Below are 15,415 nucleotides of genomic sequence, written 5' to 3' on the forward strand. Positions count from 1 at the left end.
GCCTTACACGCGCTAAAGCAGCGCATTAGGGCGCGTTAGACGCGTTTTACGCACCTAAATAACGCGCCCATCGCACCAACGTGCGGAGTTCAAAAAATTTAACTTTTGACGCGCCAACGCGTGTCGCTTAGCCGCAATAGCCAATCAGCGTTGAACTTGACCCGATGTCACTGGCAGAGAGACGGAGGACGCACAGAAGCAGAAAGAACATGGACGACCAAGTCATCGTTTCAGTGTGTGCTGAAACAATGAGGAGGTGGTGAAACTCACACAGCTGTGAGCGCCTATGGAGGATGTCATGCACTCGAGTTTCTCTGCCCGAGCCCGAGCCGACCCGCCGTCCGGGTCGGGCCCATATTTCCCACCACTATCCTTGGGCCGGGCCTTTGATCCAGCGTTGGTGTTTTTTGCTTTATTGGCCTTATCTGAGGAGAAATCTATGCCATAAACAGAAATGTTATAGGCCTTTATTACACGGGTCTTCTCAATGCCGTGGAACGCTCCGTTCACTTGCATGGTTAGTAGTCCGGTAACTTGTCAACCCCAGCGTCTTCGGTTGCTAAACGACATCAACGTCTTTGGCGGACTATTTCTCTGCTAATCAACACTACAAATGCTGGTAACGAATAAATTGTAAAAAGACACACCATGTGAAGTTATTTTTTCGTTTTGGCAAGTAGCCGTGTAATCAGCAGGATAATGTATAGAACGTCGCCGGTCATTACCGAAAATAAGCCCCTTCAGGGTGAAGCAAGACACCTCCACTGGGCGGGCTCATCTAGCTGCGTAGGTGCGTTGAACCAGTTTTGTGACACACAATGATCAAGCGTCAGGTTAGGCGCGTTACACGCGTAACGCGTTCAGTGTGGCCGTACCTTAAGGCTCCTGTGTGAGTCTCCCTGTAGTGTCTGCCCCCCCCCCAACCCTGTCTCCCTGTAGTGTCTGCCCCCCCCCACCCTGTCTCACTGTGGTGTCTGCCCCCCCCCACCGTGTCTCCCTGTAGTGTCTGCCCCCCCCCACCCTGTCTGACCCTGTGCCCCCCCCACCCTGTCTGACTGTGTGCCCCCCCCACCCTGTCTGACCCTGTGCCACCCCCACCCTGTCTGGCCGTGTGACCCCCACCGTGTCTAACCCTGTGCCCCCCCACCGTGTCTGACCCTGTGCCCCCCCCACCCTGTCTGACCATGTGCCCCCCCCACCGTGTTTGAACCTGTGCCCCTCCTACCCTGTCTGACCCTGTGCCCCCCCACCATGTCTGACCCTGTGCCCCCCCAACCGTGTCTGACCCTGTGCCCCCCCACCCTGTCTGACCATGTGCCCCCCCACCGTGTCTGACCGTGTGCCCCCCCACCGTGTCTGAACCTGTGCCCCCCCACCCTGTCTGACCATGTGCCCCCCCACCGTGTCTGACCCTGTGCCCCCCAACCTGTCTGACCATGTGCCCCCCCCCCTCGTGTCTGACCATGTGCCCCCCAACCGTGTCTGACTGTGTGCCCCCCCCACCGTGTCTGACCGTGTGCCATCCCCACCCTGTCTGACCGTGTGCCCCCCCCACCGTGTCTGACCCTGTGCCCCCCCCCACCGTGTCTGACCGTGTGCCCCCCCCACCGTGTCTGACCCTGTGCCCCCCCCACCCTGTCTGACCCTGTGCCCCCCCCACCGTGTCTGACCCTGTGCCCCCCCCCAACGTGTCTGACCCTGTGCTTCCCCCCACTGTGTCTGACCCTGTGCCCCCCCCACCGTGTCCCCAGCTGGTGGTGCAGGCGGGCCTGTTCCACGGCAGCGAGCTGTTGTGTAAGCTGGTGACCAGCTCGGAGGTGGCGGTGGGCTCCGACCCCGTGTGGAACCAGAGGCTGGAGTTCGACATCAGCGTGGCCGACCTGCCGCGCATGAGCCGGCTCTGCATCGCCCTGTACGCCGTCGTGGAAAAGGCCAAGAAACCGCGGGGCACCAAGAAGAAGAGCAAGAGAGCCGTAAGTCGCTCTAAGCCGTATGTCGGTGTAAGATTGTGGCTTTTTGTTGTACGTTTGTGGGTGTGAATTTGTTAAGAAGCATAAACATCGCTGCTTCCTCTATAGTGTGTGTGTGTGTGTGTGTGTGTGTTGTCACAGTGTCTGGTTGTGTAAGTGTGTTGAGTGTCTGTGGTCCCACTTGCGTCGCTCAGTTTATCTCAGTGTCGCTCCAAAGGACGGAAGGAAAGCGCAGACATGCTCTTCATGGAACGACTTCTTGACATCCGCCTCTAAATTAAGATGTGCTGTTTTCTCTTTGTAGAATCATACAAAGCAATATATAGCCTACTTTCCTGGAGACCTGTTCTTAAAACGGATTTGAAAAAAGTAAAGCTAAGATAATTTGAAGATTTTGATTACTTATACTATGCATACTGTACGTATAATGCTACTTATAGTATATACATAATATGAATATATACAGTATATATATGGTTATCCAAATAATACATTTGAATATACAAATCAGCCAAAGACTGAAAAAAATAAACATAAATATCCCAAAACATATAAAAAATAAGAATAAATTATGTATTTCATATCATGAGAGGATTAGGACGTCCGCTTCTACATAATAAGAAGTGTATTTTCTTTATTTAAGAAGAGAAATGTATTTGAAAAACACACAACTGGAAAGTACTGTCCACCAGGCTGGCACCGCCCTCTCTCCCTCCCTCCCTCCTCCCTTCCTCCCTCCCTCCTCCCTTCCTCCCTCTCTCCCTCCCTCCTCCCCCCTCTCCCTCCCTCCTCCCTCCCTCCTTCTCTCCCTCCCTCCTCCCTCCCTCCTCCCTCCCTCCCTCTCTCCTCCCTCCCTCCCTCCCTCCCTCCCCCTCTCCCTCCCTCCTCCCTTCCTCCCTCTCTCCTTCCCCTCCCTCCCTCCCTCCCTCCCCCTCTCCCTCCCTCCTCCCTTCCTCCCTCTCTCCCTCCCCTCCCTCCCTCCCTCCCTCCCTCCCTCCCCCTCTCCCTCCCTCCTCCCTTCCTCCCTCTCTCCCTCCCTCCCTCCCCTCCTCCCTCCCTCCCTCCCTCCCTCCCTCCTCTCTCCCTCCTCCCTCTCCTCTCTCCCTCCCTCCCTCCCTCCCTCCCTCTCTCCCTCCCTCCCTTCCTCTCTCCCTCCCTCCCTCCCTCCTGCCTCCCTCCCTCCACCCTCCCTCCACCCTCCCTCCTCCCTCTCCCCCTCCCTCTCCCTCCCTCCCTCTCTGCCTCCCTCCCTCTCTCTCTCCCTCTCTCCCTCCACCCTCCCTCCCTCTCTCCCTCCCTCCCTCCCTCTCTCTCCCTCCCTCTCTCTCTCCCTCCCCCCTCTCTCCCTCCCTCCCCTCTCTCTCTCTCTCTCTCTCTCTCTCTATCTCTCCCCCCCCTTCCTCCCTCCCCCCTCTCTCCCTCCCTCCCCTCTCTCTCTCTCTCTCTCTCTCTCTCTCTCTCTCTCTCTCTCTCTCTCTCTCTCTCTCTCTCTCTCTCTCCTCTCTCTCTCTCTCTCTCTCTCTCCCCCCCCCTTCCTCCCTCCCTCCCCCCCCTGTTTGTCAGTTTGGTTTCTGCAGCTGCCGTGGGCCGGCCCGGGAAGGGAAGCTCCCCAGGTGTGGTAGTAACGAGGCTTTACGACCCCCCCCCCACCAACCTCTGCTTCTGCTTTCTGATCAACTTCTCTCTTCCCCCCCGCCCCAGAGCTCACTGCCTAGCGGGAAGAGAGGAGGAAGTTGAGCGGCTTTGGCAATGTTGTTTAACACCCAGAACCGCCCAATCCGTGTCAGGGCAGAGCGAGACGGGGTGCAGGCTGAGAACCCTCTGAGGCCTGCACCCCACCCAGCACCTCGTAGCGTAGCTTCTCCTCCTCTGGTCCTCCTTTTAGCCTCCCGGTGAGAGCGCCTCGTAGCGTAGCTTCTCCTCCTCTGGTCCTCCTTTTAGCCTCCCGGTGAGAGCGCCTCGTAGCGTAGCATCTCCTCCTCTGGTCCTCCTTTTAAGTCATAACACTAATAATAATAATTATAACACTAATAATAAGGCTGCTGCACATTCTATTGACAACATGGCTGATGCGTTGAACCTCATTCATCATGATACTCCCTCCCTCATCCTCTCTCTCCCCATCCCTGCTCCCAGGACTGCCCCATAGCCTGGGTGAACACCATGGTGTTTGACTACAAAGACCAGCTGAAGACCGGGGAGTTCCTGCTGTCCATGTGGCCGTCCATCCCAGGTACCCCCACAGGCTGAGCTACAACAGCACCACTGCTCTCCCCCCCCCCCCCCCCCCACCCCCCCCCCACCCCACCCTGGGGTGAGGTCGTGAACACATCGCACTCGAAATTTCATGTCATTTCACACTTGTCACAAGCTTTGAGGGGTGGAAATGGACGTTAACATCACCTTCATATCCTCTTGAGGTCGAGAGGAAGAGGCCTGCTTTGAGTTTCTGCTTTTTCAGTTTGATGTTTGATGTCCCATTTCACACACAACACCATGCTAACCCTAACCAACACTATGCTAACATACCAAGTAACACCGATTACCATTACAATTAGGGCATTTAGCAGACGCTTTTATCCAAAGCGACTTAAAACACACATTGACACACCGACGGCAGAGTCAACCATGCAAGGAGCAGTTAGGGTTTAGTGCCTTGCTCAGGGACACATCAACACTCAGCTAGGAGGAAGTGGATCGAACTAGCAACCTTTCGGTTACAAGACAACTGCTCTACCTCCTGAGCTAAGCCAACGCCATGCTAACATACCAACCAACACCATGCTAACCAACCAACACCACGTAACATACCAACCAACGCCATGCTAACATACCAACCAACACCATGCTAACATACCAACCAACACCATGCTAACATACCAACCAACACCATGCTAATATACCAACCAACACCATGCTAACATACCAACCAACACCATGCTAACATACCAACCAACACCATGCTAACATATCAACCAACACCATGCTAACCAACCAACACCATGCTAACATACAACCAACACCATGCTAACATATCAACCAACACCATGCCAACATACAACCAACACCATGCTAACATACCAACCAACACCATGCTAACATACCAACCAACACCATGCTATCATACCAACCAACACCATGCTAACATACCAACCAACACCATGCTAACATACAACCAACACCATGCTAACATACCAACCAACGCCATGCTAACATACCAACCAACACCATGCTAACATACCAACCAACACCATGCTAACATACCAACCAACACCATGCTAACATACCAACCAACACCATGCTAACATACCAACCAACACCATGCTAACATTCCAACCAACACCATGCTAACATACCAACCAACACCATGCTAACATACCAACCAACACCATGCTAACATACCAACCAACAACATGCTAACATTCCAACCAACACCATGCTAACATACCAACCAACACCATGCTAACATACCAACACCATGCTAACATACCAACCAACACCATGCTAACATTCCAACCAACACCATGCTAACATACCAACCAACACCATGCTAACCAACCAACCAACACCTTGCTAACATACCAACCAACCCCATGCTAACATTCCAACCAACACCATGCTAACATACCAACCAACACCATGCTAACCAACCAACACCATGCTAACATACCAACCAACCCCATGCTAACATACAACCAACACCTTGCTAACATACAGCTACATGCTACACTCTGCTAAGCCACACACATACAATTGCAGCTTATCGACCAAGCACATTGAGTCTTTTTGAGTAAAACTGATGTTTGTTTTTTGTAGCGTGTACAAATTAAGTGAGACATGCAAAGCCTTCTCCTGGAATTCTATGATTTTAAAGATATAGCAGAAGTCATGTGAAAAACAGATGCAGTACATTGATGTCAATGTGGCCGATGATGGATGACATCATAACGTCTCCCTACAGATGATAAGAGCGAGCTGCTGAACCCCATGGGCACCGTGGAGAAGAACACCAACGTGGACAGCGCCGCCGCGCTGCTCATCCGCTTCCCCAGCGTCCGGCCCCAACCCCTCTACTACCCCCCCCACGACAAGGTGACCGGCAGGGGCCGCACCGAGCCTCACCGCTCATCTGTTGATCTGTTGATCTGGCCTCTGGTCTGGTCTGGTCTGGTCTCTGGTCTCTGGTCTGGTCTCTGGTCTGGTCTCTGGTCTGGTCTGGTCTCTGGCCTCTGGTCTGGTCTCTGGTCTCTGGTCTGGTCTGGTCTCTGGTCTCTGGTCTGGTCTGGTCTCTGGTCTCTGGTCTGGTCACTGGTTTGGTCTCTGGTTTGGTCTGGTCTCTGGCCTCTGGTCTGGTCTCTGGTCTCTGGTCTGGTCTGGTCTCTGGTCTCTGGTCTGGTCTGGTCTCTGGTCTCTGGTCTCTGGTCTGGTCTCTGGTCTCTGGTCTCTGGTCTGGTCTCTGGTCTCTGGTCTGGTCTCTGGTCTCTGGTCTGGTCTCTGGTCTCTGGTCTCTGGTCTGGTCTCTGGTGTCTGGTCTCTGGTCTGGTCTCTGGTCTCTGGTCTGGTCTGGCCTCTGGTCTCTGGTCTCTGGTCTGGTCTCTGGTCTCTAGTCTGGTCTCTGGTCTCTGGTCTCTGGTCTCCTGGTCTCTGGTCTCTGGTCTCTGGTCTCTAGTCTCCTGGTCTCTACTCTCCTGGTCTCTGGTCTCTGGTCTCTAGTCTCCTGGTCTCTGGTCTCTAGTCTCCTGGTCTCTGGTCTCTGGTCTGGTCTCTAGTCTCCTGGTCTCTGGTCTCTAGTCTCCTGGTCTCTGGTCTCTGGTCTCTGGTCTGGTCTCTGGTCTCTAGTCTCCTGGTCTCTGGTCTCTAGTCTCCTGGTCTCCTGGTCTCCTGGTCTCTGGTCTTTAGTCTGGTCTCTGGTCTCTAGTCTCCTGGTCTCCTGGTCTCTGGTCTCTGGTCTCTAGTCTCCTGGTCTCTAGTCTCCTGGTCTCCTGGTCTCTGGTCTTTGGTCTGGTCTCTGGTCTCTAGTCTCCTGGTGTCCTGGTCTCTGGTCTCTAGTCACCTGGTCTCTAGTCTCCTGGTCTCTAGTCTCCTGGTCTCTGGTCTCTAGTCTCCTGGTCTCTGGTCTCTGGTCTGGTCTCTGGTCTCTAGTCTCCTGGTCTCTGGTCTCTAGTCTCCTGGTCTCTGGTCTCTGGTCTCTGGTCTGGTCTCTGGTCTCTAGTCTCCTGGTCTCTGGTCTCTAGTCTCCTGGTCTCTAGTCTCCTGGTCTCTAGTCTCCTGGTCTCTAGTCTCCTGGTCTCCTGGTCTCTGGCCTCTGGTCTGGTCTCTGGTCTGGTCTGGTCTCTGGTCTCTGGTCTGGTCTGGTCTCTGGTCTCTGGTCTGGTCTCTGGTCTGGTCTCTGGTTTGGTCTGGTCTCTGGCCTCTGGTCTGGTCTCTGGTCTCTGGTCTGGTCTGGTCTCTGGTCTCTGGTCTGGTCTGGTCTCTGGTCTCTGGTCTGGTCTCTGGTCTCTGGTCTCTGGTCTGGTCTCTGGTCTCTGGTCTGGTCTCTGGTCTCTGGTCTGGTCTCTGGTCTCTGGTCTCTGGTCTGGTCTCTGGTCTCTGGTCTCTGGTCTGGTCTCTGGTCTCTGGTCTGGTCTGGCCTCTGGTCTCTGGTCTCTGGTCTGGTCTCTGGTCTCTAGTCTGGTCTCTGGTCTCTGGTCTCCTGGTCTCTGGTCTCTGGTCTCTGGTCTCTGGTCTCTAGTCTCCTGGTCTCTACTCTCCTGGTCTCTGGTCTCTGGTCTCTAGTCTCCTGGTCTCTGGTCTCTAGTCTCCTGGTCTCTGGTCTCTGGTCTGGTCTCTAGTCTCCTGGTCTCTGGTCTCTAGTCTCCTGGTCTCTGGTCTCTGGTCTCTGGTCTGGTCTCTGGTCTCTAGTCTCCTGGTCTCTGGTCTCTGGTCTCTAGTCTCCTGGTCTCCTGGTCTCCTGGTCTCCTGGTCTCTGGTCTTTGGTCTGGTCTCTGGTCTCTAGTCTCCTGGTCTCCTGGTCTCTGGTCTCTGGTCTCTAGTCTCCTGGTCTCTAGTCTCCTGGTCTCCTGGTCTCTGGTCTTTGGTCTGGTCTCTGGTCTCTAGTCTCCTGGTGTCCTGGTCTCTGGTCTCTAGTCACCTGGTCTCTAGTCTCCTGGTCTCTAGTCTCCTGGTCTCTGGTCTCTAGTCTCCTGGTCTGTGGTCTCTGGTCTGGTCTCTGGTCTCTAGTCTCCTGGTCTCTGGTCTGGTCTCTGGTCTCTAGTCTCCTGGTCTCTGGTCTCTAGTCTCCTGGTCTCTAGTCTCCTGGTCTCTAGTCTCCTGGTCTCTAGTCTCCTGGTCTCCTGGTCTCTGGTCTCTGGTCTGGTCTCTGGTCTCTAGTCTCCTGGTCTCCTGGTCTCTGGTCTCAAGTCTCCTGGTCTCTAGTCTCCTGGTCTCTAGTCTCCTGGTCTCTGGTCTGGTCTGGTCTCTGGTCTGGTCTGGTCTCTGGTCTCTGGTCTGGTCTCTGGCCTCTGGCCTCTACTGGGGGAGGTGTGAATAGTATGTAATGGTATGGGGCTGTTAGTGGTGTAATGGTGTTCATGTTGGTTTTTTTTGCAGATAAGTTGCATGGAGGCTAACGGGGACATGCCTTTACCCACGAAGGAAGAGGTAAGAATCAGAACATTGTGTTTTATCAGATGGGCCGTATAACATCGTATAACATAGTTTAACATTGTATAATATGGTGTGTGTTTGTGTGTGTGTGTGTGTGTGTGTGCGTGTGCGTGTGTGCCTGTGCGTGCGTGTGTGTGTGCGCGCAGCACATGAGGCTGAAGGAGATCATGGACAATAAGAACCACACAGAGTTCTTTGAGGACGAGAAGGAGCTGCTGTGGAAGCTGCGGGGGGCGGTGCAGAGCTTCTACCCAGAGAGCCTGTCCAAGCTGCTGCTCATCACCAAGTGGAACAAACGGGAGGACGTGGCGCAGGTGGGGAGCTCGCTCACTGGCACACTGGCTCACTGCCTCACTGGCACACTCACTCACTGGCTCACTGGCTCACTCACTCACTCACTCACTCACTCACTCACTCACTCACTCACTCACTCACTCCCTTACCCGCTCACTCCCTCACCCGCTCACTCCCTGCCCCCCCCCCCTTGGGTCCCCAGATGGTGGGTCTGTTGCGGGCCTGGCCGGAGCTCTCTGGGCTCCACGCTCTGGAGCTGCTGGACTACAGCTTCCCCGACCCCTCCGTCCGAGCCTTCACCGTCAAATGCCTCAAGAAACTCGGGTACGAACATGCTAGAAACTGTAGCATTTATCTCATTTAAACATGGCGGGGGGGGGGGGGCGGGGCTCAAAAGGTTCTGGTTTCATACCCCAGTTCCCAGTCCACCTGTTCTACCAACTAATGACGAATGAATGAATGAATGGTGCAGGTGGCAGCGGGTCCACTTGTTCTCCAGTGAGCCCTAAATGCGCTCCCTTCATCCCCAGGGACAGAGAGCTGCTGCAGTACCTCATCCAGCTGGTGCAGGTGCTGAAGTATGAGTCGTACCTGGACTGCGACCTTACCTCCTTCCTGCTGGAGCGGGCCCTGTCCAACAAACGCATCGGCCACTTCCTCTTCTGGCATCTCAGGTCTCACAGGGTCTAGTTGTCAACCATAAGGGGATGTGCGGAACCATCGCTGATGAAACCGAACGCCTACAGATGGAAAGTCATTTTGAAAGCGTTCCTGGTTTCACAACTGACTGCTCTGTGTTGGTTTGTGTGGCGGTAGGTCGGAGATGCACGTGTCTTCGGTAAGCCTCCGGTTCGGTCTGATCCTGGAGGCCTACTGCAGGGGCAACATCCACCACATCAGGAGCCTCACCAAGCAGGTACCCCCGCTGACACGCTGCCTCACCCAGACACTGACCCAGCTCCGGGGGCGTGTGTGAGGAACCCTCTGGTCTGATGTCCCTCCCCCCCCCAGAACGAAGCCCTGGGGAAGCTGAAGGCCCTGAGCGACATCGTAAAGTCGGGCTCCCAGAAGATGAGCGCCGACGACCTGAAGCTGTGCATTAAGCAGGACTCGTACATGGAGGCGCTGTCTGACCTGCTGTCGCCCCTGAACCCCAGCATCATCCTCTCAGAGATCTGGTGGGTGGAGCCTCTCTGGACCGTGTGTGGGTCCCCTGCTTTAGATGAATAATGATAATGAACCCACAACTAAAGGCAAACAAGAATCCAAACAATACAATATAAGAAATAGTATCATCATCATCAGGCCTTATACTCAATAATGAATACACATGATCCAATGAGTTCACACGTGCGTCCTGGCAATCAGATGGTTTAAACACGTTGGAGGAAAGTGAGCGTTTGTTTCCGTGTGCAGTGTGGAGAAGTGCAAGTACATGGACTCTAAGATGAAGCCTCTCTGGCTGATGTACAAAAACCAGTGGGTGCCCGGAGACCTGATGGGCATCATCTTCAAGAACGGAGATGGTGAGACGCAGGCACGCACGCACGCACGCACGCACACACGCACGCAGGCTGAATACAGTAAATTACAGCTTTGTCGTTCTCTTTCCATCCACTCTCCCTCAACACACACAGATCTCCGTCAGGACATGCTGACCCTGCAGATGATCCAGCTCATGGAGAACCTGTGGAAGAAAGAGGGTCTGGATCTCAGGTACCAGCCCCACGCAGAGCTCCTCATCCCCGGTTGGGCCAGGGTTTCCCCGGCCTGGAGGGAATGACAGAAACATAATCAAAACATCTCCTCCTCCTCCTCCTCCTCCTCCTCCTCCTCCTCCTCCTCCACAGGATGATCCCGTACGGCTGTCTGTCCACGGGGAACAAGATGGGTCTGATCGAGGTGGTGAAGAACTCGGATACCATCGCCAACATCCAGCGGGACAACAGCAACAGTGCGGCCACGGCAGCCTTCAACAAGGACGCCCTCCTGAACTGGCTCAAGTCCAAGAACCCCGAGTGAGTGCACCCCCCCCAGACCACTGCTGGGTGACAGGGGGTCGTGAAACACTCACGTTGTTCCATAGAAGCTGTGTTTAGAACTGAGATCGGTGATCGTTTGAGTTGTGTCGCACTTCATTCACCAGTGTTGGCGCTGTGAAAGGTGAGCCGTTCCAGGAAGCACCGTGTAGAAATGCAAACCGGTGTTTATGAATCAACTCAAGCACAGGCCTTTTCTGGTCTCAGGTAGTTAATGTTAGACAGGATTCCTATAAACTGTGAACTGACAGGTATGAGCAAACTCCTTGGCCAGACAGAAAAGTTTGCTAATTTACTTTTACTTTCCAACCAGAAAGGGAGGGTGTGGGTGATCGCTTACTAACAAATATAACCGATCCCTCAGTCATCCAGAGCCAGCCCTAGGTTGGATACGATTGTTAATAATTCACAAGCTCAGGAAACCAATAGTGAATATTCCATGGAACTTTGAGGAAATCCTGCCTGATGAGCCTTTGTGTGTGTGTGTGTGTGTGTGTGTGTGTGTGTGTGTGTGTGTGTGTGTGTGTGTGTGTGTGTGTGTGCGTGTGTGCGTGTGTGCGTGTGTGCGTGTGTGTGTGTGTGCTCATTCAATGATTCAAAAATCTAAAGTGCCTTGCCCTTCCGAAAGTGACAAAACGGAAGCCATGTGTTGATTTTCACCTCACTTTCACACAATGTGCCAAAACGATGTGCCAATTTTAATAAAACCAGGAATTATTGTGCAAAGGGTATGAAAGTCTTACTAGGGGCTGGTATGAAATTAAAGTAAAGAGGTCAGCATAATTCATTCTGACAAGAAATTCGCAAAGAAATACCCATCACTCCCTGTATCTCCAAGCTTTTGCAACTTGCTGACCAGTATAAAACAAGTTTGTCTTCAGTCTAGGTCAGCCAAAATGTATTCTTAAGGGAAAACGATGAAAGAGCATGAAAACCATATAAAACACGGTCTGATTCCCCGTCTGTCTGATGATTGGTCCACAGGCATAAGCTGGAACAGGCAATCGAGGAGTTCACGCTGTCCTGCGCTGGCTACTGCGTAGCCACGTACGTCCTGGGGATCGGAGATCGTCACAATGACAACATCATGATCAGGGAAACGGGACAGGTACGACCCTCATGGGGCCTTGTGTCTTCAATACCTTTCTAAAGCTTTATCCTTAACGGCCTACTGCTCAGCTTGGGCAGCGGTACCTGGCTTCTATTATCAACTTCATCCAGGCTTTTGTCTCAGCCTTCATCTGCAACTTTCTAGTTTCTTTACTTAAAGGGCCCCTATTTCCAAAATCGACTAGCCCACCCACTGAATGTGTACCGCCTTGTAGGATTTTATATCACCATACATGGTGCTGGACACGCCCACTTGTGATGTCACTGTGAAACAGGGCAGGGCTGATTTCGAAACGGCTTGCATCGGCTCAGCACATCTGGTCCCTGGTGGTGAATCATGGCCATTTTTAAATTGTACACATTTCTTTCAATCATGATTTGGATTCCTACTCAATATCCTATAATCCTATAATCCCACTTCAACCACAAGGGGGCGATTTATCCTTACAAGGATGATATTTTAAAGGAGAAATCCGATGTAAAATGGATTTGTGATATGTTTGGTATGATAACGAGTTGGAATGTTATAGACGCATCCAACTCGTTATAATACTAAACATTTCACAAATCCATTTTACACCGGATTTCTCCTTTAAGAAAAAAGTATGGCTCACATTTGCATTATACAAATCTCATGCTTCCTTGTTATCTATGATCTGTTTTGTATCTTCTTCTATTATTATGCTCAGCTATTTCATATTGACTTTGGCCACTTCCTGGGAAACTTCAAGAGAAAGCTGGGCATTAACCGGGAGCGCGTGCCGTTCATCCTGACCTACGACTTCGTCCACGTCATCCAGCAGGGAAGGACCAACAACAGCGAGAAGTTTGAGAGGTACACAGCCACTTCTGGTCCGTCTAGCTCTCCTCTCGATATGATGCGGTGTGTCTGACGCAGCGGTCCTGTCTCCGCGTGGGCTCAGGTTCAGGGACTACTGCGAGCGTGCCTACAAGATCCTGTGTCGGAACGGGACTCTGTTCGTCAACCTCTTCGCCATGATGAAGGCAGCAGGACTGCCAGAGCTCTCCTCGTTCAAGGACATACAGTACCTCAAGGTGAGGAGGAGGATTAAGTTGATATTATTAAATCTCCCAGTCAATAACTTAAAGAAATACTGACATGTAATTATTTGATCAAGAGGCATCTCAATAATCTGCGGTGTAATCAGATTTTAGATTCATAGTCTAAAGTCTGTTGGCAAATGGGGGGTTTCTCTTTCTTTCACTTCATGTTGGTTTGGACCAATCATATGGCTTGAGGGGCGATCCGTCAGCACGCAGTGGGCAACCACATCGGCCAACAGTTGTAAACTACAAAGAAAGTGTCCATTAAGGTTTCAGAGCGAAACCGTAGACAAGTTTCTGTAGTAGTACCATCAGCATTCACATTTCCTTCTGAAAGCTTCCTCTTTCATGACAATACGTTTCTCACTATTAGCCCTAACCCTGTATTGAAACAGGAACCAGGCGTAACTCAGGCTGGTTTCTGGCTCCCCCAAGAAGTTCTGCTATTACGTAGAAGGACTCCTGGATCCGAGATTAGTTAAAAAATAGAGGATGTAGGAATAATCTTTGTTATTGTTGTTTAGCACATTATTATTTGAGGAGGTTCGATCCCAAATGGCTAAGCTGTGTTATTAACGAATGAAATAGTTGCAGTAAATCAAGATCAATGCTGTGCCTATTTATTTAGTCAGAAGAATACACAAGCTCCTGGGACTTGCAGTACCATGTACACAACATGATGACACCACCGTTGGCTCCATGAGCGATGCGTCCTGAATGACTGACGTGTTTAACCAACCCTGTTTGGATCCTAAGGACTCTTTGGCGTTGGGGAAGACGGAGGAGGAGGCTCTGAAAAGCTTTAAGGTGAAGTTTAACGAGGCTCTGAGGGAGAGCTGGAAGACCAAGGTCAACTGGATGATGCACTCCCTGGCCAAAGACAAGAGGCCGTGAGCCCCCGGCCCGGAGTGGAGGGGACCCCTGGAGCCACCGGCCCCCCTGGGGTGTATTCTATGGGACCAAATATGGGGAAAATGCACTGAAAAGATTCAACTTCACGGATGCCATTTAGAGAACTTCAATGAATGTTTACACCTGAGTTGCCAGGTTCCCTTAAAGCTAAGCTGAACTAGCTTCTGCCATCTTGAGGGATAACGATATATATTAACGAGACGGACGAACGGGATGACGTTAATAAGGTCTCGGAGGACAGGTATTCATTAGCGCCTTCTATTCTTTCGTCTAACAGAAGGCAGATTTTCCTCGGCCGTTTGTGGTGTTTGAATGCATTGCATACGTGTTGCTAATGGACGAAAACTTGTATGTACAAAATCCCAGCAAACTGACTCTAATGCATCCCTCGACGGAGAAGACTGCAAGAGTATTCTATGGTTTTGGAAGACCCTATTCCCCATATGGTTTACATCATGTTCTGCCATTTCAACTGCATTTCCCCTCAACATATCAAGTTATATTTTGATTTATATAAGATATCATCAGGGCATTCTGAGGAACTTGTGTAGGTTTTATTATTTTTCATGCTTCCATACATGTTTTTTCACTTTTGCCTTCAAAACTTTGAAAATTGCCTCACAGTATGAACTTTAGAGAAGAAATAATAATAATAATAATAATAATAATAATATTAAGAAGAACTGAATATTATACTAAAGTATTTCCTAATGATTAAGCCATCGTATCGAAAGCAATCATACCCATCCTCTAAATTGTGGATGTATTTTGTGAATTAAAATCATATGATTCTCACGACCCGGACCCAAACAGCAACCAGGTGCCAGTCGAGTCAAGAGCCCCTCTCAGGTTGGAGCTTGGACATGATATTATAGAGTTACTGTGTGTGTGTGTGTGTGTGTGTGTGTGTGTGTGTGTGTGTGTGTGTGTGTGTGTGTGTGTGTGTGTGTGTGTGTGTGTGTGTGTGTGTGTGTGTGTGTGTGTGTGTGAGAAATGTTACCTACCAATTCATTTATTTCAATGCGTAGAATGTCAGCTGCCTCTGTGCTTTTGCATAGTTTATGTCAATGCAATGACTGCTCTGTTGTCTAAGCCCTCTTATGCACCCAATGTGCTTTCAGAAAGTATTTAAAGAAATACATGTTTTTATTGAATCGTGGGGGGGAAAGATGTGTGTCTAAGATATGGTGTTGGTAAGATACCACTGCCACCACTGCCAATTCAATGTTTAGTGGTGCTGAGTGCAATATCCCTTGATAAACATCTGGTTAAACTATTCATCCAGAGAAACTGCATTATTTATGTATTATTTTACACATGTTTGTTACAATGTCCCCAGTATTATGAGGTAAAAATAACCATATAATTATCTATTCAACA

General features: G+C 51.3%; 1 protein-coding gene across 2 annotated transcripts in view; it reads left to right on the top strand.

The window, feature by feature from the left end:
- pik3cd (phosphatidylinositol-4,5-bisphosphate 3-kinase, catalytic subunit delta) overlaps positions 1 to 15,287 on the top strand; it is a 22,973-nt gene extending 7,686 nt beyond the window's left edge. For both annotated transcript variants that reach the window (XM_079740677.1, XM_079740678.1), the window contains exons 8-23: positions 1,752 to 1,973; positions 4,107 to 4,203; positions 5,932 to 6,062; positions 8,559 to 8,609; positions 8,762 to 8,929; positions 9,112 to 9,233; positions 9,440 to 9,583; positions 9,726 to 9,825; positions 9,921 to 10,087; positions 10,326 to 10,435; positions 10,547 to 10,625; positions 10,760 to 10,927; positions 11,933 to 12,056; positions 12,748 to 12,893; positions 12,982 to 13,114; positions 13,880 to 15,287. In XM_079740677.1, the coding sequence (XP_079596803.1) occupies positions 1,752 to 1,973; positions 4,107 to 4,203; positions 5,932 to 6,062; positions 8,559 to 8,609; positions 8,762 to 8,929; positions 9,112 to 9,233; positions 9,440 to 9,583; positions 9,726 to 9,825; positions 9,921 to 10,087; positions 10,326 to 10,435; positions 10,547 to 10,625; positions 10,760 to 10,927; positions 11,933 to 12,056; positions 12,748 to 12,893; positions 12,982 to 13,114; positions 13,880 to 14,017 (2,100 nt within the window). In that variant the 3' untranslated portion in view covers positions 14,018 to 15,287. The remainder of the gene's footprint in view (positions 1 to 1,751; positions 1,974 to 4,106; positions 4,204 to 5,931; positions 6,063 to 8,558; positions 8,610 to 8,761; positions 8,930 to 9,111; positions 9,234 to 9,439; positions 9,584 to 9,725; positions 9,826 to 9,920; positions 10,088 to 10,325; positions 10,436 to 10,546; positions 10,626 to 10,759; positions 10,928 to 11,932; positions 12,057 to 12,747; positions 12,894 to 12,981; positions 13,115 to 13,879) is intronic.
- Positions 15,288 to 15,415: the final 128 nt, after the last annotated feature.

The sequence above is a fragment of the Pollachius pollachius genome, assembly GCF_949987615.1.
Source record: "Pollachius pollachius genome assembly, chromosome: 8".
Lineage (NCBI taxonomy): Eukaryota > Metazoa > Chordata > Actinopteri > Gadiformes > Gadidae > Pollachius > Pollachius pollachius.